This window comes from Lissotriton helveticus, chromosome 10 (assembly GCF_964261635.1).
Source record: "Lissotriton helveticus chromosome 10, aLisHel1.1, whole genome shotgun sequence".
Lineage (NCBI taxonomy): Eukaryota > Metazoa > Chordata > Amphibia > Caudata > Salamandridae > Lissotriton > Lissotriton helveticus.
In genome coordinates, this window is record NC_136071.1 from 8,413,327 (window position 1) to 8,437,656 (window position 24,330).

Here is a 24,330-nt window from a genome sequence, read left to right on the forward strand (position 1 = left end):
GTGTGTAGTGGTCCGTTTTGCTTCAATTTTGAAGTACTTCGGGCCAGATGTAATGCACGTGTATAGGGTTGCAAAGAGTCCCCATCGCTATTTGTGGCCACAAAAAAACATTTTTTTATTACGTACCAAACGCATTTTACCGACTCCCACAATGGGTTTGGCGTGTAGAACGGCATGTTGTAGGCGTCCCTTCCAAATACCAAATCAGTGTGTGATTTATCCATGTTTTGCAACCAAACTTTGGTTGCAAAGTTTTTAAAAATTGCAGACTTCCAATTTCAAGTAGTAAGCCATTTCCAAAATGAACCTATGAAAAGGAACATCCGCTGCATTTTTTTAATATTAAAGGTTCACTTTATGTACCTTATAAATAACAGGCATGGCGGTCTGCTGACCTCGGCAGACAACCTTCCCTGTCGTGGCCACCAACAGGAGTGAGTCGCAATTTGTGACCTACCTCATTAATATTCATGAGGGTGGTCGGATTATGATCCACTCTGGATCAAAATGTTATGAACTGACTGATTAGTACAGGGCCTGGTTCGTAAAGTTCTATATTGCCCACACACATACTAATCTCAAAATGGAACCAGGTCTTCTGTGATGTGTCTTTAGTTCATTGGGCTCTTCCTTTTTACTAAAAGACCAGCACAGCCACTGGACAGGGGTTTATTCTGTCTGTTTGAGTTCAGAGACTCTGCCTCCCCTCCACCCCCATGGCAACCCGGAGTAACTTGTGACCGTTCACCCTCGCTCCCACAAGAGTCACATGCGGAAAGAGTTGTACTCGGCCAGTTTGCACAGCCATGGTAGGTAGGCCTGACGACACCAGAGGCAAATGACTCCGACCGCCACAGTTGTGACCCCCCAAACTGGGGGCCATATGTATCAAGCAGATTCGCATTCGCAAAGGCCGAAATTCGCAGAATTTCGGCCTTTGCGAATGCTAATTTGCTAAATGGTATGTATGAAACATTTTGGCTGCAAAATAAGGAATCGCAAAATTTGCGATTTCTTAAAAGCAATGTATCAAAGAAAAATTAATTAAAAAATGCCCATAAGGATTCGCAAATTACCACCAACTTCTAGTTGGTGGTAAGTTGCGAATTCTTTTACAAAAGCAATCTTTTTAAAATCCAATGGTGCCATATGACGCTCATACATGCCCTAAGGGCATGTATGTGCGCCATATGCCCACACATGTCATTTTCAGGGGTGCAGCAGGGTGTTCTTGAGACACCCCTGCAACCTTGAAAATATTCCTAAATTGCGATTAGCAAATTGCTAATCTCAAATTTCCCCTTCATTCCTATGGGCCTCCTGGCCCATAGAAATGAATGGGAAATTTGCGATTAGCAATTTAGGAATGTTAAGGAATCGCTAAAAAGAAGCGATTTCCTACATACATACCATTTTGTGATTTCTAAATAGCGATTCCTTAAAAATCGCTATTTAGCAATCGCAAAAAGGAATGTTGATACATATGGCCCTTAGTCTCTCGCAGGCTGTCTACAGGAGGCTCCTATGTATTACGTTGCTTGCTATGTTCCTCTTGAATTTTGCCTCTCACGGACTTCGTACAGTACTTGTGGGATTCCAAACCTGTGCTTTCCTCTCTGTTGTGGTTTATGCGTCTCTCCTGGATTGCCAAGAGTCTCCGCTCTGCCCAACTCTCTGTCCCCAGTGTCATGAGTTCTGTATCGTCCCTTCCTAGATTGCCCGTCTCCGTGGCTGTATCTGCCATGCCTCGAGATTGCATGCCTCTAGAATGCGGTTCGGTGTATTCACCGTGAATCCCTGATCTCACGGGCTCCATTGAACCCTTCAGGGGTTCCAGCACAGCGCTCCTGTATGACAAGTATTGTATTGTAATTGCATTTATATTGTGCTTATTACCCCTGACGAGGCGTCGAAGCGCTTTTTCAGCGGGTAGCACGCTACTCCGGGACCCATAGAGGATTAGTGTTGAATTAGTATAGTGAAACATGCAAGTACATTTTAAGTGGTGGATGGGTTAGTCAGTTATTTGGATTTGGAATGATAGCAGAAGGATAGAGGAGGAAAAAAAGGTTTGTATTTATTTAGCGCTGGTTGACGCTGCTATTCAGGAAGCCTATAAAGGATTAGTGGTGAATTCATATGGTGAAATATGAGGTAATTTCAGTGGTGGATATTAGTCTGTTACTTGGAGTAAGGAGGATAGCGGAGGGATAAAAGGGGAAGAAAGATTTGCATTCATTTAGCACTTGTTACCCCTGATGGGTGTTGAAGCGCTTTGTTGAAGTGTTGAAAATTAGTATAATATAAATATGAAGTAATTTGAGTAGTAGATACGTTATTCAGTTATTTGGGCAGTATATTAGTATAGTTTAATATGGAATTTGAGAAGTGAACATGTTAGTCTGTTAATTTTGATTGAAAAGGATAGTGGAGGGATAAAAGAGTGAAGGATTTTGTTTTAGGTCTTAGCAGTAGGAAGAGGCTTTTGGATGAGTAAAAAGGAGTTTTGGAGGGGAGGAGTCAGAGGGGAGAGTTTAGAAAGGTTTGTTTTATGGGATCGGTGTAGTAAAAAGAGGTGCCAGATGATGCAAGGAGGGGTAGAGTAGGAGAGAGTCTAGAAAGGGTTATTTTGGGGGTCATAGCAGTGGTATGGGGTTTGGGATAAATGAGAGAGTGGATGTAGAGGATGTATTGATAGATGTATAGGGTGAGAGATAAAGTAGTGCATTGGAAAGAGTAGTAGAAAGAAGATTGAGATGAGTCAAAGTTGGGCTAGAAGATATATTGAGCAAACCTCTTGTGGGGTTCCTCCACTGTGCTCCCCTGTAGGACACTGTTTGCAACACCTCCTGACTCTCCTCTTTGTTGACGTCCTTCTCTACTCTCCTCCCACAGGAGCTGCAGGCCTTCGGCCAGTTTACAGAAACCTCCAAAAGAATCGTGGAGACCGTGGAGCGCAGGCAGGTCACGAAGGAGTCCTGGGGCAGCAGCAACATGATGACCTTGTGTGAGTACCTCCCCCGTGCTCTGGTGCCCCTCGAGGGCAGCATCTGATAGACGACACCTTCCCAGGGTATTCACTGTAGACGGGGGCAGGATAGGATGCCACCAGCAGAAGTGGCAGGGGCATCTGCGGCAGCATTTCAAACCTCTTGATGCCCACGTGTGACCTTCTGCCGACGTGGGTGATAGTGGGCGGGGCCTGTAGCCCTTTAGGAGCGTGCACAGCCCGATCCAAGCAATACCTGTAGATTGGCCTGTAAATTATTAGTGTTGTTATATCGTCTCTCCTGGGAGTGCTTGTGCGCACATGTAGCCCTAAGTCACCACAAGATCATCCTTGGAGGCTGTGGGGCAGCTGGTCATATGAGGTTAGTGCTCTTCGGTCCCTTTACGAGATTTTGGCTTCTCTTGAACCAAATATTTCTGTCTCAAATTCTTGGGTAGGCCTGGATGTCAAATACTGGGCTGGTGGTGAAAGGCGGTCATAGCGTTACTCTGTGGGATTACCCTTGGGTTTAAGGTTTGGGTGGTCTGTACATCAATAGGGCTGCTGTCCTTTTATCACTAGTTTTTGGCACACTGAAAACCCTTCACTGGGCCTGAGGAACCCCAAAGGACCTCAAGAAGTAAAGGAGTTGGTGAACTTTGTGCTTAAAAATGTGCGACAAAGCATCAAAGTAACTAAATAGCTGAAAGAAATAATAATTACATTGGTGGCTGGACTGACCCTGCCAAAGAGAAAACCACTCCTGTCTCTTTTCTGCCTGTGAACGACATTCTTTTGTATAATTGTTCACCAGACGGGGCCATGAACATCTACTGAACCAGCCTAGCCCGGTGGCAGACTGTCTTCAAGTTTGGGATTCATGAGCGGGAAGAATTCTCCAGCGAGACTGGAGGGTCTTCCAGATATGCTGGGAAGGATCACTACTGTCATCCTCATGCTGACCATTGAGTGATATTATTGTGGACACTGTTCGGTAGAGCTTGCTTTACTATAATTTGAGTGCGAGCCTCCGTGGCTCCAAAGTTATTGCCTGACTATATTCTTTTTATCTCTTTACACTATTCAATTGTTTTTCCCCCTCACTGCCTTCCTTGTGTTGGGGACAGGATTGTGCCCTATTGTAATTGTCTGTGCTTCTAATTTCTTCATTTGGACTCAAACATTGACTAAAATAAAATTCCTGGTCCGGCTGGGCAATGGAAAAACATATATAGCACTCATTGCAGTCTATATTAATCATTATTTACAAATTCCATGTTAGCTCAGGACCATTGTTTTTTTGTAATAACCACACATGCCCAAGCAGAGCTAGGGAGCTGTTGTTTGTCTTGAGTTACTCACTTCTTCTGTTTCTTCATTTTTAGGCTCAAAAATGGAACAACTGCGAAAAAGATATGATCAATTCTATGCCACGTTTCAGGCGTTGGAGGAATACCGTCTTAATTCTGCTGAAGACGTGGACTTTGGATCTCTTGATGTCGGAGCGAGTGGCGGAATAGGCTGGAACCGCCCTCACTGACCAGCCTCCCCGGCCCTCTCCATCATACCACGGACACCTGCCTGAGCTGGGGACCGCTCTTTCCTAAATGACCACCCAAGTTACCTTCCTCCTGATGTCTCTGAACTTACCCAAGGACCAGAAAATGCAGTTCTTTTTACCACCTTCACACAAATAAGTCAGAGGCCTTGCTCCTGATGAAACATGGTTGTGAGTATTCTGGCACCAGGGTCCGAACTTTGGTCTAGATTTGATCCCTGTTTGCAAAGAGGACTTTTGGATGACTCCTCGAACCTTCACTGGGCGCCCCCTAAGGCCGAACAATCTTTTGGACCAGGGAGGCGGTGCCAGGAGTTTGGGTCTGTGGCTTTGGTGGTGGTCCGCCTCCGGTGCCCGCAGTCTGGGTGGCATACACTCTGTGAGGTGCTCTGGTCTGTGCCAGGGTCTGTGGCTTTGGTGGTGGTCCGCCTCCGGTGCCCGCAGTCTGAGTGGCATACACTCTGTGAGGTGCTCTGGTCTGTGCCAGGGTCTGTGGCTTTGGTGGTGGTCCGCCTCCGGTGCCCGGAGTCTGAGTGGCATACACTCCTTGTGAGGTGCTGTGGTCTGTGCCAGGGTCTGTGGCTTTGGTGGTGGTCCGCCTCCGGTGCCCACAGTCTGAGTGGCATACACTCCTTGTGAGGTGCTGTGGTCTGGGTGAGGAAAGAGCCCTGGTTTATAGAGTTGTAGTGCGATGCTTTCGCCTTCTGTGCTGGCCCTCAGGCCGTCTGCCTTTCCTCTGTCTGGCTCAGTTGTTGAGAGGGCAGGTGGTAGAAACATGTCACGTCCTGTGCTTGCTGTTGGCAGTGGGCTCCCTGCTGTATCCCACCCTGAGGTACACATCTGTCATTTGTCGAAATAAGGTGACTCTCTACAGTCCTCACATGACAAGACACTTCTTTGAGGGGTGGGTGGGGAAATTCAATAGCTTTTCAGTTGGTGAACAAGTGGATAAAATGTCTATGTTTTAGTTGTGTTTGATATCAAATAAAGTTATGATCCCTTTACACTCTTGTGATCTAAAATTGAGAAGATAATCTATCTTGAGTTGGCGCTGCGTCTGTCACACGGTGCCTGGCCGTGCCTTAAACGTACGTGAAATGTATGTGTGAAGGGGGGGAACCATCTCACGAAGACATGCGCACTATTGAACTGGAAACTGTGGGGTTTCTTCTCTTGTTTTGTCGTTAGATTGTTCAATAATTAATCCATAAGGCTTTTTTCATAGTTCATCTGTTATTTATTGCATCCAAATATTTATTTCTTATTGTACTTCATAAGAACATTTTTTCTTCCATATTTACAATCTTTGCATTTTATCTGTTGCCCAATGCATTTCGAGTCGAAAGAAATGACCCTTCTTCAGGGGCCTAAAGGTAACATAATACAGGACCTTAGCAAACACAATCTGTGAAACAACTGGTGTATACATACTTATGTGGATGAAACATACCCGATATGTGAGTGAAAATGAAAATTGCGTGCATTCAATAGCTCAAAAAGTGATTACAATGGTGAGAGTGCAACATAAAGAGAAATAAACGTGGTGTATGTGAAAGGTTTGTGAAAAAGAGTACAAGAATAACTGGTGAACCCGGATGTGAGGGCGGTTACGAGATAGGCTGTGCTGACGGTTCAGTGACCGAAGTAGTACACGGTTATAAAAACGGCATGGGGGGGACGGTGCTGGTGAGGTTCAATGAACCGAAGTGTGGGGCGATTAAGTATATTGTCGGGGAAAAAAACTTACTCTGGATATAGAAGAAGACTGACGTCCGATATTTGCGGCAAAGTTAGAATGCGGAAAGCTGCCGGCAAAGGAATCAAACATGTGGGATGTAGCCGAGGGGCAGGTCACATGATCTGAGTAACAGAGCGTCAATGGAAAGCGAAGAAACTCGTGTGGGGCGGTTCAAGTTACAAATACGGGGAAAAAGTTAAAGCTAAAACAAAAATAATATTTCAAAAAGTAAAACATGCAGGTGGGACATGGTAAGTGGATACCGACAAGGCGGAAAACAAGTCTGCGTACGGAACCTCACTCGGGTGCCGGTCACGTGATATGAGGACATGCACTTCATCAGGAACAGCGCGTTCGTGCGTGTTGTTAGGATTAGAGGAAAAATAAAGTTGTTATTGAAGGGCTGTAGCGGGGACATTGGAAAGTGAAAAAATGTGAATATCCATAAAAAATACATACAGGTGGCAGAAAGAAAATGCAATGTAGAATCCTGGGGTGAGAAGCCTATTATAAGATGCGAAATATTTGTGAAAAACTGTGGATACTCTCAATAGGGGGTATGTTGCAGAGACATGTATGAGTGACAGGAAATAGCATGAATGTCATCGAGTAACATGCTGATATAGATAATTTAGTAGGTGTTTTGGGGGGATATGAACAGTCCTCTTGACAATGAACTAGTGATGTATAATTACAGGAAACATGAATATTCAACCCTGTCATTCATCCCTGCTGGTTGCAGGGTGTTGAGTTTTTTTTATCCAGAAGAATTCTGCCTTCAGTCTTTGTTTAACAGGATCCATGTCGCTGCGCTGTGACACGACCTCCAGAATGGTGAATTTAAGCTGCGATCGGCCGTGGACCAGGGTTCGATTCCCCGCCTCGGCGGGTCTCGGGCTCAAAAATTCCACGGACTCGACAATTCTCGCTCCGGTGCCTACATGACTCACGGGGTCACACTCTGCGACTCTGGGCAATAGCTTGCTTAATCTCCACTACGGCCCCTTGCGGCGGGATGCCTGGCTTTCACCTTGTGGATACCCTGCCGGGGTATCTCACAGGGGAATACCAGGACGGGTTCCCTAAGCAAGCGCCTTGATGCCTTCGGGTGATACGTGCGCTATATAAGTCGCAATACATACATGTTTGGCTTCCATCCAGTGTGTTTCAACTGTAGATTTTAAATTGCATGCTCGAATGTTGCTCTTATGTTCTGTTATCCGAACTTTGATTTTTCTTTCGGTCTGTCCGACATAAATCTTGCCACATGGGCATTTGATTGTGTATGTAGTATTTTTGGTATCACATGTACTAGCGTGATGTAAATCTATTTTATATCCTTTTGAAGGGTGCATGAACATTTTTCCAACCATGACGTTATTGCAGTGCACGCAGTTTAAGCATTTGGACATTCCTTTATGGCTAGTTTTGGTGATTTTTGTCGTAGTTAGAATTTCTTTCAAATTCTTCGACCTTTGGAAAGCAAAGGTTATATGATCACTGTATAGGTCTTTAAGATCAGGTTCCATGTTGATTAGTGCCCAATGATTATTGATTATTCTTTTGATTTTAGAAGCTTCTGTAGAAAATTTTAATACGCAAACTGTTTTGGGTTCTAGAGTAGTGGGTCTTGGTGTCAACAGTTTTTCTCTTGACATGTTGGTGACTCTTTTTATCGATTCTCGAAGAACTTCTTGGGGATATTCTCTCTGTTGGTATTTATTGGGATTAAGAATAGCCCTCAAACCAATGTTATGCAAGAACAATAAGAAATTCGTCAAAGTGGTACCAAATTCTCAACAAATGTTCATTGGACCTTATACTCCTCATCATCGAAGAACTAGCTAAAGTACTCAAAGAACTAGAGGAGGAACTCGAAGGTATTAAAAGAGAACTGAACAAACACGAAGATCTTCAAATATCTTTAGAGGACATCAATAACAAATTAGAAAAATATTCTAAAGAATCGAAAAGTGAGGAAATATCGTCGTGATACTATAGACTATAAACTTGAAGAAGTATACACGTGGGCTGAAATTTATAACCAGAAGAAATGGCAGCAACCCCAACAAAGATCCAACATCGGCTCCTCACAGGAAAGTGTAGTATCAGAATCAGACATCGCTAAGGCAAGGAAACCGGTTTCTACTGTATCGAAACCAATAGAAAAACAAGTGCAACCAACTCAGACACAACAACCGGCTTTTTTAGAAATAAGCCCTGCAGCCAACGCACCTCCTCAAGTAGAAAAACAAGGAGAGGAAAAGGAAACCGAAGAAGAACGAGTCCGGAGAGTCACAAGAAGCCAAACGAAGGTGACTTAGTCATCAACATCTCAACAAAAGAACTCACTAAAATTCAAATCGCAGTTTTAATACAGAGGTACTTCATTTGTTCCCACTTACAAATATAATTTACCTGAAACTGAAATAGCCCTTTTTAAATTTTTCAGAAACTTGAAATTACGCTATTTCTTTAAGGAAAATCAAACAATTCCTGAGAGAGTCAGACTCCACCCCGAAAGAATTCAGACCCAAGAGCTCTTTTTGTGCGCCATTTACCCACAAAACAATTGAAGCCTTTGAAAGAATAGTCCTCACAGAAATTCAGCAGATCAACTTCGCCAAACCTAAGAAGACCAATCTTTCTGCACACTAATGGAATATTCTGAAAAATCTAAGTCAAGACAGTGATTTAACCTTTCAACGAGCAGACAAAGGAGGAGCACTTATAGTGATGGACCCCAACTTTTATGTCACAAGTGTCAACCTACACGTCCAAGACGAACAAATATATATACCACTTGAATCAGACCCCACCAACGAATATCAAAAAACTTTACAATCAATAGCTGACCACGCTCTTGAAATGAAATGGATAAATAAAAAAACACATGCATCTTTCGAGACAAAGTTTCCACGTCGACCAAAACTCTATATGCTACCAAAAATTCATAAAGACTAAAAAAAAAACCCGTTCAGACCCATAGTCTCTGCCTGCGGCTCCATCTCCGAACCTGATAGCATGCGGTAGTAGGCGGTAATTACAAGAGAACTAGAGGGGGGAGGGTAGAAGTAAATGCAGGAATGGGAAGGGGGGGGAATGAGTCGGGTATAATGTAGCAGGAACCTAGTACCGTAGGGGGGGGTTGTGAAACTGTGATTAGGTGGCAATGATTAAGGACCCGAGTATTTGTTGAGAAGGTGCAGCTTGAGGTCTTTTTAGAAGCTGAGGTAGGAGGGGTTGCAATGAGACTCTGTTGGAGAATCCACTCGCATGATTCTGCCATCGTCTGCGGCATCAGACCAGACTTAGTATTAGCTCTCACAGTAACTCACACCCCAAATGCAGTGCTTATGACCTCATATTTAGATCAACCAGTTTCAACAGCAACAAGCACATTGTAATTAAATAACTATATTTAAACCAGGAAGTAACACTACATTCACAGGCAGCATTTTCATAGTGTAAAGGTAATGTGACACGTAACCCCACTTGTAACTGCACCTGGCGCGTCAAGGGTGAGGTCATGAGCCTTTCATTTTGTGTACCCGTTGTGTTTTACATGTTTGTTGTGCGAGATGAGAATTACGGAGTTAGCCGTAACTTTTTTCCAGTGGGATTTCAGTTTTAATTTGTAACCATTACTGTACTTTAATCGTGCTCTTGCAAATGGATTATTTATACAAAATTTATAGCGCGCTCAGTTACCCAGGAGCATCCCGGCGCGAAACAGAAGAAGAGAAAGACAGCTGCTCAAGGCTACACGGGGAACAAATGAGTCTTGAGAAGTTTCCTGAAAGGAAGGATCTTAGACTCCGAACGAATCTTAAGGGGCAGGGAATTCCACGAAGACGCCACTTGCACTGGGAAACGTCTGCCTCCAGAGCGAGCCTTCCTAACTCTAAATGACTGCAGAAGATGTCCTTGATCCGAGCGCAAGGGCCGTGTGGGCTTGTAGGGGCGTACCATGGTGGAAAGAATGGGGGGGCCCTTGCCATGTAGAATCTTGTGGGCCATACACAGCGCTTTAAATTTCACCCGTTCCCTGACTGGGAGCCAGTGCAGCGTTTTCAAGGCCGGGGCAGCAGAGTGTCTTCTGGGCACATCCATCAACACTCTAGCAGCTGCGTTTTGTGTTTGTTGGAGAATTTTAAAAGTCGCTTCGGGAGCACCGAGAAACAACGCATTCCCATAATCGAGCCTTGACAAGATTAGGCCGCGAATCAGCAGCTTCCTTGCAGGATCAGGAAGCAAAGGCAGCACCTTGCGGGCTGACCGCAGCAGCCCAAAACAGACCCCCGCGGTCTTCCTAGCGTGGGTCCTAAAGGACAGATCTTCATCCAACCAATTGTGAAGTTGTTTTTTTAAACAGATCAAGGAGTTATAAGCAAAGCGAACCACCACTTCACTTTAACCATTTTTTGTGTGTGTGGTGTGTATTTTGTGGGTGTGTTAACGTACATAATGCAGTAAAAATAAATGTGGCCCTATAACGCATGTTCTTTAGAGAAACTATACAAATAAGCCCACATTCACACATAATTACAGAAGTGCAAAAGTCAAATTTATTACCAGCAAAACTGACATGAGCAAAAAACATCTTTTAATGCCAAACAGATTTATTTAGAATTACTGTACGCAGGAAAACAGCACTCCTAATGACCATGAGGTCTCAACACTAGTCTAACTCCTTGCATGCTGGTTGTCGATAAATACATTTTGTTATAAACAAATGCGATACCATTGTAATAAACCATGGATGCATATACGAACAGTATAATCTGGTTTGCAGCATGAATATTTTCTGGATTCACATGCTGTGCATTTTTCTGCCATCTAGAGATTGGGTATGGAATTCTCCAATTTTTTTTGTAGTTCTATTTTTATTATTGGGCGTCTACTGACCACCCATTCGGTACTTCCTGTTGCATGGGCTCTAGATACTTTGCTGAGGGTTTTCCAAGTCATGAAAGAAGGAAAGCTTGGAAGAAGTTTGTCAAAGAAATTCAGAAGAAAATCATCAAATAGGAGGTTCCATGTAAGATTTTTATTGTGAAGGAAACTTTTCCTCGACGGTTATAAAATTCCCAGACATGGGGCTCCCTGTTCCGCATGATGGAAAAGACCCTGTTTCACTTCTGCCTCAATTGCAATCATAAGTTTGAACTGAAGCATCAACATCCGGTCTGCAACCTCTGTCTGCCAATCGACCATGAGAGGCCTGCACCGGGTTCAAGTCGAAGACTCTTAAGGCAAGAGAGAAGCAGAGACATGCGCACTATGTCAGACGGGGACAGAGGCCTACACCGTGCTTAAGAAACCTGGGGCTGTCGACTGACGACAAAGAGAAAATCTGCAAAGATGCCCAGCTGAGAATCGTCGAGAGGGAACAGCTGCAGACAAGAGACCACCGGTAACTAGGAAGAGGCTCGAAAATCAAGCTCTAGGGTACTTAAGGGAGCATCAGCATCGAAAAAAATCACTGATCAACGGCAAGCCCAGAGACAAGGAAACCCTCGGATCCCTCGACAGGGATACTACAGGAGGCGAGTCTCTCAAAAAGACTCATTCGTCAAAGCCATTAGAAGTCGAAACGGCGAAACGAGAAAGATCTCGGAAGAGTGCTCGATGACCAACACATGGTTGAAGGATTCTTTGATGTCGAAACAAAAGTCAACATCGGTACTCGAGGCTAGTATCCCGAAAGAGACTCATTCGTCAAAGACATTACAATATGAGACGTCGAAACGAGAAAGATCTCGTGAGAGTGCTCGATTACCAACACATGAAAAAGATCTTGGGAGAGTGCTCGATGACAAACCCATGGTCAAAGGATTCTTCGATGTCGAAAAAAAAATTCAACATTGCCACTCAAGGCAGTGATGATGAAACACCGCAACAGCTCAAAAAGGACAACGAAACAGCAAAATCCATGGGAGCATTGCAGTTTAGGGGAACATAAGGAGAGGTGCTCCGTCAGCACCTGTACCTTCAGGAAGAGGCAGTTTCCAGTGTAGCTCGACTCATCAGGGCTTCCAAAGTATCAGCCAATCGTCAGCACCCCAGCAGCACTGGCAATACCAGCAGTAAGGGCGCCAGTCCTTTCAGGGACAAACACATGGAGGTGACGCCTCACAGGGAGGCACAACCCCATCAAACAAGTGACTTGACCTACACAGGCAGCCTCTCATACAGCACTAAGCGAAGGCAGAATAAAGAATTTCCTTCAGCAGTAAAGGAAGATAGCGTCAGACGACCGGATATTAAACTTCGTAAAATTTGGATATTGCGTAGAATTGGCCAAGATTCTACCAGCGAAGGAACCAAAGAAAAGGTTCATTCAATTGAGGAGGCATCACATCTCCTCAACGAGGTCGAGGAATAGCTGGAAAAAGGAGCAATAGAAAAGGTACCCGGGGAAGAGATCAAGAAAGGAAATCACTCAACACATTTCTTAATCCCAATAGTAGACGGGTCTCTACGCTCTGTTCTAGACCCCAGATTCCTAAACCAATTTATAAAGATATTAAGATTCAAGATGACAGCCTTACAAGTAGTTGTACCGCCATTGCAAAGTGGGGATTACATGGAAACAATAGATCCACAAGATTCGTACTTGCACGTCCCAATGAATCCAAGACGCAGGAAATACTTGAGATTTGTGGTGAACAAGACTCCCTTCCAGTTCAAAGTGCTAGCTTTCGAAATAAAATCAGCTCCAAGAGTATTTACAAAGGGCCATATGTATCAAGGAACCATTTTGCGATTCTGTAATAGCGATTTTTAAGAAATCGCTATTTCAGAATCGCAAAATGGTATGTATCAAGAAAAATGCCATTTTTTAGCGATTTCTTGATATTTCTTAATTGCGAATTCGCAAATTGCAAATTCGCAATTAAGGAATACTTTCCCATTCATTTCTATGGGCCAGGAGGCCCATGGGAAGGAATGGGAATGTTCTCTCATTTTGCGATTCGCAATTTGCTAATTGCAGATTGAGAATTATTTCAAGGGCGCAGGGGTGTCCAAAGGACGCCCTGTTGCACGCCTGAAATAAGCATAGGTGCACATGTGGTGCACATACATGCCCTAATGGCATGTATGTGCGTCACATGGCACTTTAAAAAATGCAAAAATGTGCATTTTTCAAGGAATTCGCAACTTACCACCAACTAGATGTTGGTGGTAATTTGCGACTCCTTAAGTCCATTTAGCAAATTTTTTTGCCTTCTTACATTGCATTTAAGGAACCACAAAATTTGCGATTCCTTAAATGCAATCGCAAAATAAGGAATCGCAAATTTTGCAATTCCTAATTTTGCATCGGGATTTCCTTCATACATATCATTTTGCGAATTCGCATTCGCAAAGGCTTTGCGAATGCGAATTTCAATGATACATATGGCCCAAAGTGTCTAGCAGCAGTGGCAGCACTCTTGTGAAGACAGAGGGATACCTGTCTATCCCGACCTGCACAACTGGTGAGTAAGAACGGACTCCCACAACAAATGCAAAGAGCATCGACAGCAGGGGATGGGGACACGCTTCACACTGAGCTTCTCTAGAAACATACACAGGTTGTCTCAAAACAAGAAGAAAAATTGTTTCTAGGATCCAGAATCAGTTCGATACCAGGGAAAGTACATCCCAGCGAGAAGAGAATAGTGCCGCTACTTGAGGAAACTCGCCTCTACGAGAACGGACAGTCTCTCACAGTGAGGACTGGGGAAAATGTTGGGGAAGATGACCTCTTGCATCCCTCTCATTCCATATGTGAGATTCCATATGAGACCAATTCAGGAATGACTTCAAAACCAGTGGTCACAAGCGACAGGAGTTGGGAAGATCTAGTGGTTGCCAATCAGAAACTCCCGGAGGAAATGGAGTGGTGGAACAGGTCACATGAAAAAGAAAGTTGGAAATATGCACAACCAACTCCGACTGTAACCATTACAACAGATGCCTCTCAAATGTGCGGGGGAGCTCACATGGTCTCACTGAAAGTCAGAGGTGTGTGGAGGGAACAGGATGCAGTCCAGCATATCAGTCTCTTGTAACTAAAGACATAGGGCCCGATGTAGGTAAATGGCATTTACCGATTCGTAAATATCGAATATTACTGATTCGGTAGTTACAAATCGGTAAATGCTATGTAGGTATTTTTACCGTTTTTGTTATCGAATCTGTAACATTCGGTAATTACTGAATCGGTATTTACCGATTCGGTAATTGCCATTGATTCCTAAGAGCCTTGAGGCCCATAGGAACCAATGTCAATTACCGATTCGGTAAAATTACCGATTTTGCAAGGGGGACAGGGTGTCACTTTGACACCTTGTTGCACCCCTGATTCTGGCTTGTGTGCCCTTAGGGCATGTATGTGTGCCACATGGCACAGGTGTATATACACAGATGTGCATGTACACAGGAATGTCATGGTAAATAACGAATTCTTAAGGGCCTGTGGCACTATTTTAAGTGCCACCTACATATAGATTTCCCGATTCTGTAAATTTACAGAATCGGTATTTTACAGAATCAGTAAATTTACCGGATCTGTAAAATGTAGGCCCCCTACATCTCAATCACCAAATACCGGTCGGTAACGGCCGAAATCGGCCGTTACCGACCGGTATTTGGTGACCTACATCTGGCCCAGTATTCCTAGCCTTAAAAGCTTTTCAGAAAGAGCTATTAGAAAAGGCAATATTGATCCAAACAGACAATAAAATACTACTACAATGTTCTACATCAACAAGCGGGGGGAGGTCTCAATCCTTTGCCCTATCGAGGCTGGCACAAGATCTCTGAAGAGGACAGATGGATATAACAGCAGTCCACCAACCAGGGAAAGACCATGTAGAAGCGGACAAACCGAGCAGACAAGTATCAAGCTCCCCCGAATGAGAACCCAATCAAGTGGTACTCCAACAGATTTTTGGGAGTTGGGGAACTCCAAATGTAGACCTATTTGCAACCCCAAAAAACCCAAAGTACCGACATTTTGCATCCAAACAGCCACACCACCAATCCCTGGAGAAATCTTAGTCGAGAGACTGGTCAGGGATATTTGCTTACGCTTTTCCTCCAGTACCACTGTTTCACAGTGTGATCAACAATACAAGAGGAACACAATGACCCCAATACTAACTGCGCCTCAATGGGCGAGGCAGATGTGGGTTTCAGAACGAATAGAAATGGCTCAGGGCAGCATTCTTAAATTACCAAGACTGCAAGACCTGTTGTCAATGGAAAGAGTGGAGGGTTCGACACCCAGAACCAGTCTTTCAGCGTGACTGCTTGGCTTCGGAAAACTTAGAATTCAGTCATCTGGGGCTCCTGGAGAACATAACGTCTGTTCTTAGAGAAGCAAGAAAGCCAACGACTAGAAAGTGCTGCACTTTCCAAATGGAAGAGATACTCATTATGGTGCCATAAAATGGGCTCAATACAGAAAAACACTAAGAGCCCGATTCACAGAACCAACTTAAGACAAAATCCTAAAATTACTACCATTTTGGTATTCACAGAAGACACTTACTCATCTTGGTATTCACAGAAGTTAGGAGTCCTAACTTTACTACTCCTAAACTGAGAAAAATCCTAACTTTAAGACTTTTGGTATTCACAAAAGGCATTTAGGAGTCCTAAAGTTAGGACTCCTAACTTTTGTGAATACCAAAATGAGTAAGTGCCTTCTGTGAATAGTGAAATGAGTAAGTGTCTTCTGTGAATAGTGAAATGAGTAAGTGTCTTCTGTGAATACCGAAATGAGTAAGTGTCTTCTGTGAATACCAAAATGGTAGTAAGTTTAGGATTTTGTCTTAAGTTAGTTCTGTGAATCGGGCCCTAAAGACTCAACTGTGCTAAAATATCTTACACACCTACTAAGTGCAAGCTGACGTGTGCATCCTTAAAGGTACATACATCTGCAGTTGTGGTCCACACAAAGGTCATATAGGAAGACGTTTCTGCAGAACTCCAGTAACAAAGCATTTTTTTTAGAGGGAACAAAGAGACCACCTCCAAAAAGAGTAACAGCATCCACATGGAATCTAAACGCAGGGCGGACTCAACCGATGAAGACGCCCTTGGAGCCTTTACACCGCGCCACATTAAAGACGCTCACTCTGAAAACAGCATATCCGGTGGCTATAACATCACTTCGCAGGGTGAGTGAAATACAGGCAATCGCAATTCAGGAACCATACCAACAGGTTCTCAAGGAACGAATAGTCATGAGGACAGACTCAGTTCTTACCAAAGGTAGTTTCAAACTTTCACATAAATCAAACAATACTAATTCCACGCTTTTTCCAAAAGCCAACGAATCAAGCAGAGAGAGCGGTACAAACGCTGGACGTAAGGCGAGCAATAATGTACTGTATTGAGAAGACAAGCAGGAAAACAAAGCAACTATTTGTTTCCTTAGTAGACAACAATGTGGGGAAACCAGTAACTAAGGGCACAATCACCATTCAACTTTGCCACCAAGTGTGGAGATGAAACTAATGTTTGCCCCAAAAGTGCACTCAACAAGGAAGAAAGGGGCAACCATTGCATTCCTAGCAAATCTACCTTTGCAGGACATCTGTATGGCAGCCACTTGGTCATCAGTACACACGTTCACGAAACATTACTGCAAAGACATTCAAAGGAACAAGGAAGCTCAAGGGGGACAAAAGGTGTTCAAACATCTGTTTACAAATCTACGTTCATATTCAACCCACCCACTGCAAAACTGACAAAACCGCTGCAAAATCTATGCACAGCTTGTGAATCCAGAGAAGATTCACGCTGCAAAATGAAATAGTGTCTTACCTCCAGATGTAGCTTTGCGGTTTGAAGAATTTTTTGTATTCGTGACCCACCCACCGCCACCTAGAAGATGGGAGCAAAAAACAGACACAATCACTCCAGAGAACATTTAGCCCAAAAGTAACAGACTCTCCATATTTTTAATCACAAAACTGTAACTCTTAAACAAAGAACACAGGGGCATATTACCAAGCAATAGCGATAATTATCGCTATTGCTTGGTTAGAGACAAAATTTTACCGCTGAGCTGCGGCGATTTTTATCGCAGATAAACCTTGGTATTACCAAGGTTTATCGCAAATGCGATAAAAATCGGCCGCAATGCATGAATATCGCTGAAAAGTCAGCGATATTTATGCATTACCGAGCTAATGCTCTTAGCCATGTTATCCACCTCCCATTGGATAACATGGCTAAGAACTGCTCAGGGCAGGTGTTAGCTTTTGGAGCTTAGCGCGAATATCTCCAAAAGTTGGTAATAGGAGATAGCGATGTTAGCGACTGTTTCCAGTCACTAACATCTTGGCACGCCCACTTTGCATGTCATTAGTGATAAATATCACTGACATGCAAAGTGGGGCCCAAGATGGTTGCTATCTCCTACTAGCTGTCGCTAACTGGTGTTAGCGACAGCTAGGGAATAGGGAGATAATTTTATCTCCGCTTTCTTGGCTTTTAAAGCCAAAAAAGCGGAGATAAACCCCCTTGATAATATGCCCCTCAGTTTCTTCCTTTCACATCAGTCAAAACTAAGCTTCAGACCCAACTCTGAAGGAATCTTCTTATCTCTGCAAAGAACCTCTCTCTTCCCCAAACCAAGAATATCCGCCTTCTTGGAAACAAACCGTGAGTGCTTTCATTGTAGAAACTCAAAATGAAAACCATGATGCAACCTTCAACACTCAAAGAAAAGTAATGCACAAAAGAAAATACATGATTCAACTCATAGAAACTTGAATTGAAAGTCACAAAAAAGACGAGTTCTGCAAAACCTGATAAGTATTCAATCTATAAATGCCACTTTCACACCAAAAGGATTGCGGAGGGGATCGGACGTTACACCGGAGGTCCCTGGGGCTGTGTGTTCACCTGTCGCCGAGTAGCTTCCATCACTCGGCCGCGGACAGGGGGGAACTACAGCTCCCAGCCTGCCCTGCACAAGAACCACGCCCACTTCCGGCGGAGCGCGCCCGGAGGCGCTGAAAAGCAGAGAGCTTCCTCTGCGTCGCGGACGCGCGTGGGCGTCGCCGGGCTGAGCCCGGGCAGAGGGCGGGCCGTCTGTGGCCGTCAGGGGCTGACAGAGGCTGGGCTGGGCTACGTCCCTTACATCCAGCTCTGGGCCCTGGTGGGTCGAGCTACATTGTCTAAAGGCATTCCTTTTATCATGTCAACCCGTTCTGGCAAATTACTTAGGTCTGAGGGCGAAAGGGGTGGGTTTGTTGGTAGCCCAGTGATTGGATCTATGGACCGTTTCATTACGAAAGTGGCGGCGGTCATTGAAAATGAGATCGCCATTTCTGAGCGGCGACTCTCTGAGGTCTATCTCCCTTCCAGACGCTCCTCTCTGGGGGCTGTAGCCCAGGTTTTATCACCTGCTAGCGAGAAAACTCATTCTGTTCCCCCTGATGTCCCGGATGCTTCTGTAGATCTTCCCCAAATGGTAGAAACTGGGAGCAATATAGATAGTCCGGAACACCCATCTGCGTTTCTATCTAGTGGTGTTGTGGAAGTTTGTGGCGCAGTTACAGCACCTCTACCTGCTTCCCTAATCACAAGCTCTACTCAAATAATATTGCCAACCTCACCTGTTCACAACATAGTAAACCTAGCTGGGGCGCAATCTGTGCTTGACTCAAGTGGGCAAAATAAAAGGGCCAAAAATAAAAGGGCAGCATGCTCTAGTAAGGGTAGGCCGGTGAAACAGGCTGCACTATATAAGCAACCGAGAAAAACTCTTGAGCAGGGTGTGAGGGACGTAAGGGGGTTGGTCCCAGCAGATAAGGTAGTGGTGGAGGGGGGCTCTGTGGACGCACCCACGGGTAGAAATAACTGCTCGCCCTCTACTAGTAGTGCTGCTAATGTTTCCTCAATTTCTGAACAAAATATGATTGATAGGATTATGGAGAGGGTAAACACTCTCTTTGTGCCGTTGCTGACCCTGGTTAAGGGTTTGGGGACTATAATAGACAAATTAGAGCAATCAACCCTTGACGGCTTTTTCTCACTCAAATCTATATTTAAACAGCATAAAAGAGTGAGTGAGAACCAGGCCATGGATCTAAACGAGAGCGCGCCCTCAGTAGTCCCAGCGCAAACTCAGGCGGATTCTAATCATCCAATTAGGGCAAAGAGGGTAAATACTGGCAACATACAAGCACATGTACTTGTAAATCCTCCCCCAACAAAAGCTCCACCACAAGGGAATGGAAACACCTTCGGAGGTTGCCAAAAGTACTCCTAAATTAACATCCCATCCGCAGCCCTCGGTAAGCGGAGGGATGGCAAAGGTTAGCCAAGCCTCTGGCACACAAGACAAAGGCAAGGGAGTAGCGACAGAGAAGGTCACTAAAACCACCCCTCATCCTGTAGCCTTGGTTACAACTACAACGGTCCCCCGTAAATTTCCACGGCGGACTCCCCCAATAAATTTACCACCAGATTGTCACCCCTTTGTTGGTGTTCTAGTAAACGTTCCCCCACTGAAGGAAGACCAAGTGGAGAATCACCAGTCCCTCAAGAACAAGTGTATTCACTGGCTAAAATCAAATAAGCCAATCCCGAATGGCCTAGATGGGCTAATTTTAAGCGTCCGCAGAGTAGGGTGGATAGGCCAAGGAAAAAAAATACAGGAGGGGGATTGTGTAATCATAAACTTCCAAGATCCCAGAGTGGTGAGTTCCATCTGTGGCCCCATAAAAAATATGGATGAGGTAGGGGTTAAACTAGTGGATCTAACCTTTTTTTTATCCCAGGACAATTGTAATGCCATCCCGGGTGGGCCCTAGCACAATTGACTCCGGCCAAAACTGGGACCCATGTGTGGTTGGGGGTCTTGGATACAACGGGTCGAATCCTCTGTGGGGGCCAAGGAGTTGTTGACTGGAGGAGGGCGATACGAGGGTGATTGTAGTGCCTGATATGGTAACTGCCATTAGAACGGGCTTAATGACAGTACTGCCACCCCGAATATTCTCTCCTATAAGTACAGGCGACAGTGGATTGGTAGACTCTCTCCCCATTCCCTTGGACAGTAATTTGCCTGTTCCCCCTGTGAGGCCTATGGACAGGAGTGTTCTCGCGGTCTGCGACGCACCAGCTGTGACGGACCGTAATTGTAAGGTTTTCAGTTGGAATGTCGCAGGGATCGCAAGAAAACTGGCCCTTCCAGACTGGAATGCTTTGGTTGATGACCACGCCATATGCATTTTCCAGGAGACCTGGAGTTTGGACCCAGTACACAGGGTGGGATTTTCCTCCTACTATGTGCCTGCTCAAACTTCAGAATCGGGGAGAGGACGCCCCTCGGGAGGTTTGCTTATATGGGTGGCAGCTTCCCTAGACTGTAGAATAGAGGACCTTCAGACAGGATGTCCAGATATCCAAAATATTATTTTAAGAGACTCTAGGGGTCGCATAATATTGAATATCTATAACGTATATGCCAGAGGGACTAAGGGCGGGAGGAAGTCGACTGTATTATCTCTCCTGGAAAGCTACCTTAGTACAACTTCACACAAGTCGTGTACCCTGGTAGCGGGCGACATGAACTGTACGTTCGAGCCCTTGGGCTCGGATGTTGCCTTAGAGCAAGATGAGGAGGACGCGAAGATAGGGATCCCAACTTTGGAGATTCCTCCCATTAGGAGATGGTCACAGGTGGCGCTACAATTATACACCCTGAGCACTGAATTTAATTTAAGGGCAGCGAATGGGAGGACGATTTCAGACAGGGGGGGGCACATACTTATAACAGACCAGGACATACTTCTAGAATTGATTATATTCTATTAGATATATGTCTGTGGAGCCAGGTGAGGGATATGGTTGTGGTACCCACGGTCGAAAGCGATCACAACCCGCTTTCCTTGACCATGGTTCAGTGGTGGTGTCATTCTATGAAGGGTTTTAATAACCCCATATTAACTCTCCCAGATGAGTCGGTAGTCTCACTATGTGGAAGGCGCCTAAAATGGGCTAAATTGGTCATGTCGGAGGAAAAAGTTGGAGAAATATCAACCCTTTTAGATCATGCATTGACAAACTTGGGGACCATCACGGAAGGGGTGGGTAGGGCTTGCGAGGTCCTTGCCTCACTAACAGAGGCGCTGACTAATGTGTTTTCTATCCCCCCGAGTAAGCTAGGGAGGAAAGGAGGTGTAAAGAAAGCTAGCGGGTGGTACACACAACTGTGCAGGCTAAACAAATCAAGACTTGTTGAGGCAGTGAAATCCAAATCCCACCCTGACATATTGGAAGCAAGGACGGCATATAACAGATCCCTTAAATTTGCTAAAAAGGAGTGGGAAGAGAAATTTTGGGAGGACCTTCTTGTCGCTAGTAAAAGCAAAGACCCAAGGGGTTTCTGGAACCTTGTAGGCTCCCGGAATAGGCCTGATGAAGCTATGAGACCCTGTAATATCCCCCCACAAAGCTGGGTCAAACACTTTGGGGCCCTATACCTTCCGGCGGATGGGGCACTAAATGTTAGGATGCTCCCCCCTCTAGTATCTGAACCCCATGGCTACAATCTCTTCTCAGCTCTAGAGATTGAAAAGGTGATTGGGTGTGTAGCCCCCCGGAAGGCAGCAGGCCCAGATGGCTTACCGGGGGATCTCATGCGGGCATATCCAGTGGCCTGGGGAGGGGTTATTGCGGCACTCCTTAATGATATTATGAAGGGGGGGCCAGTGCCCGATTCCTGGAAAGGGGCGGTGGTGGTCCCAATCTATAAAAAAGGTTCTAGAGAAATCCCAGGGAACTACCGCCCCATAAGCCTCATTGACTCCACCCAAAAGATAGCAGGTAAAGCTATCCTGGGTAGGATTCTTCATTGGGTGGAGGAAAACAAAATACTAACAGACTTCCAGGCAGGGTTTCGGGCAGGTACAGGGACGATTGAGCAGGTGTTTAGGTTGGCACTCCTTGGTTGGAAGGTGGTGGAACTAGGCAAGGGCAGTCTATACTTGGCATTTATAGATTTAAGGACTGCTTTTGACCTAGTTCCCCGGGAGGAGCTATGGAGGGTGCTCTATGGGTTGGGGTTACCTTCCTACATTTTGTCCCTCCTTATTAGCCTACACGAACATACCTTTGCTCAGGTTCGTTGGGGGAGAAATGGAGAGCTAACAGAGAAGATCCCAGTGTCTCGGGGTGTGAGACAGGGATGCGTCCTAGCGCCCACCCTCTTTTCATTATATGTCAATGGGGTGGTGGACTATCTCCAGCAAGAACCAGCCGATGCTCCTTGTCTAGGGGGAGTGCGGATCCCAACTTTACTTTTTGCGGACGATACGCTTTTGATTTCTAAGACTCCGCAAGGCCTCCAGAAGTTGCTCGCCCGCTTCCAGAATTTTTGTGCCTCAAGGGGCTTGGTAATCAACGTAGATAAAACCAAGTTCCTCATTTTAAACCCTCCAAGGAAACTGGGCCGCCCACCCACTCTTAACTCTGTTCCTTTGGAAAAAGTATCCGAATTCGACTATCTCGGAATACGGATTACGGACACCATGAATTGGTCACCCCATATTGCTAAGATGGTCTTGAATCACAGGAGAGTAGGAGGGGCCCTCCTGAGGGAATTTCGGGCTTCACCAAGGAGGTCGCTTGCCCCAGCAATTGACATCTACAAGGCTAAGGGAGTAACATCAGCCCTATATGGAGCAGAGCTGTGGGGGCATTGCTGCCTGGATTCCCTGGTAACATCAGAGAGCAAGCTCTTGAAATCTCTAATCGCCCTGCCTCCAAGCACCCCTACAGTGCCTGTGCTGTTGGACACTGGGTGTAAGAATATCAAAGATCAAGCCCGGCTTCGGCCACTCCTTCTATGGGCACGCATTTGGAGGGGTGAAGAGTTAAAATCATATGCTGAAGGGCTGGCAGAGATAATGAGATTGGGCGGTTGGGCAAAGATCAAGTGGTTGAGAGACACGAAAAAACTCTTGGAGGATATTGGGCTAGGGGACTGCTGGTTATCAAGAACGGCTCCACCAAAAGATGTTTTGAAAAGACTCTACTGGAAATGGGTAGCGGACCAGCTAGTGACAAATTCTAGACATTGTAAATCTACAGCTGCCTTTTTAATAATTAAAGATGTTGTAGTCTACGAACCATATCTGGACTTAATTACCCTGGCAACTAATCGAGCACTGTATTTTAAATTTAGAGTGGGCTCCCTTCCAGTTGGTGCCCTGGTGTCTAAGTGGAAATCGGGTGTCCACACGTCCCCCTTTTGCGCCTGTTGCACCACGAGGACAGAGTCCATACCGCACATATTGTTTGAATGCCCGGACTATGCTAAACCCAGGGGCTTTTGGCTCAAACCCCTTTGTCGCAATATGGGCACGCGTAGCCATCTGGTAGCTCTTCGCATCCTTATGACGGACACTTCACCTCCTATTGTTTGTGGTGTAGCCAAATTTTTAAAACATTTTTGGTTGATTCGCTGCAAGAGATTGTCAATAGCCGTTTAATTCGTTTTTTAGTTAATTTATTCTGATATTTCATGTCTTTTTATCTTTTTTAACTGTACATTCAATACTGCTCTTAAAATGTCTTTTTCTAGTTTTTTCTAAATGCTGTATTTGTGTACGCTTTCAAGATATCTTGCATCTCGAATAAAAGCTTCAACCAACCAAAAAAATGCCATCTGAAGAATCTTGTGGGTAAGATTTCCTGTTGGGGGACTAGGAAGAGGTTTCCTGGCTCCTGTCTCACTGCTTGACTGAGTCTACTTATCTTTGCCCCTTTGGTCATCAGTGTCACCTGCCTGTCTACCAGCTTGTTCATTCTGATCTGTGCTCTTTACTAGTAGCATACCTTAAACAATCCTCTTCCTCAGTTTCACTCCTGTTCTGCAGGTGCTGGAAGAAGAGGGTGGTGAGGTTTGCAGAGCACCCCCAAAATACCCACACTGGAGTTCAGAAGTGAATAAATAATACACAGGCCTTTACGTTTTGCTTTGATCTTGTCACATTTGCTCTGCATTCAAAGACAGGGGTCAGAGGT

At 45.0% G+C, this 24,330-nt stretch overlaps 1 protein-coding gene across 2 annotated transcripts in view; it reads left to right on the plus strand.

Annotated features, from left to right (window-relative positions):
- LOC144785740 (HAUS augmin-like complex subunit 7) overlaps window positions 1-6,102 on the plus strand; it is an 82,717-nt gene extending 76,615 nt beyond the window's left edge. For both annotated transcript variants that reach the window (XM_078664534.1, XM_078664535.1), the window contains 2 exons: window positions 2,896-3,007; window positions 4,375-6,102. In XM_078664534.1, coding sequence (XP_078520660.1) covers window positions 2,896-3,007; window positions 4,375-4,529 — 267 coding nt within the window. In that variant the 3' untranslated portion in view covers window positions 4,530-6,102. The remainder of the gene's footprint in view (window positions 1-2,895; window positions 3,008-4,374) is intronic.
- Window positions 6,103-24,330: the final 18,228 nt, after the last annotated feature.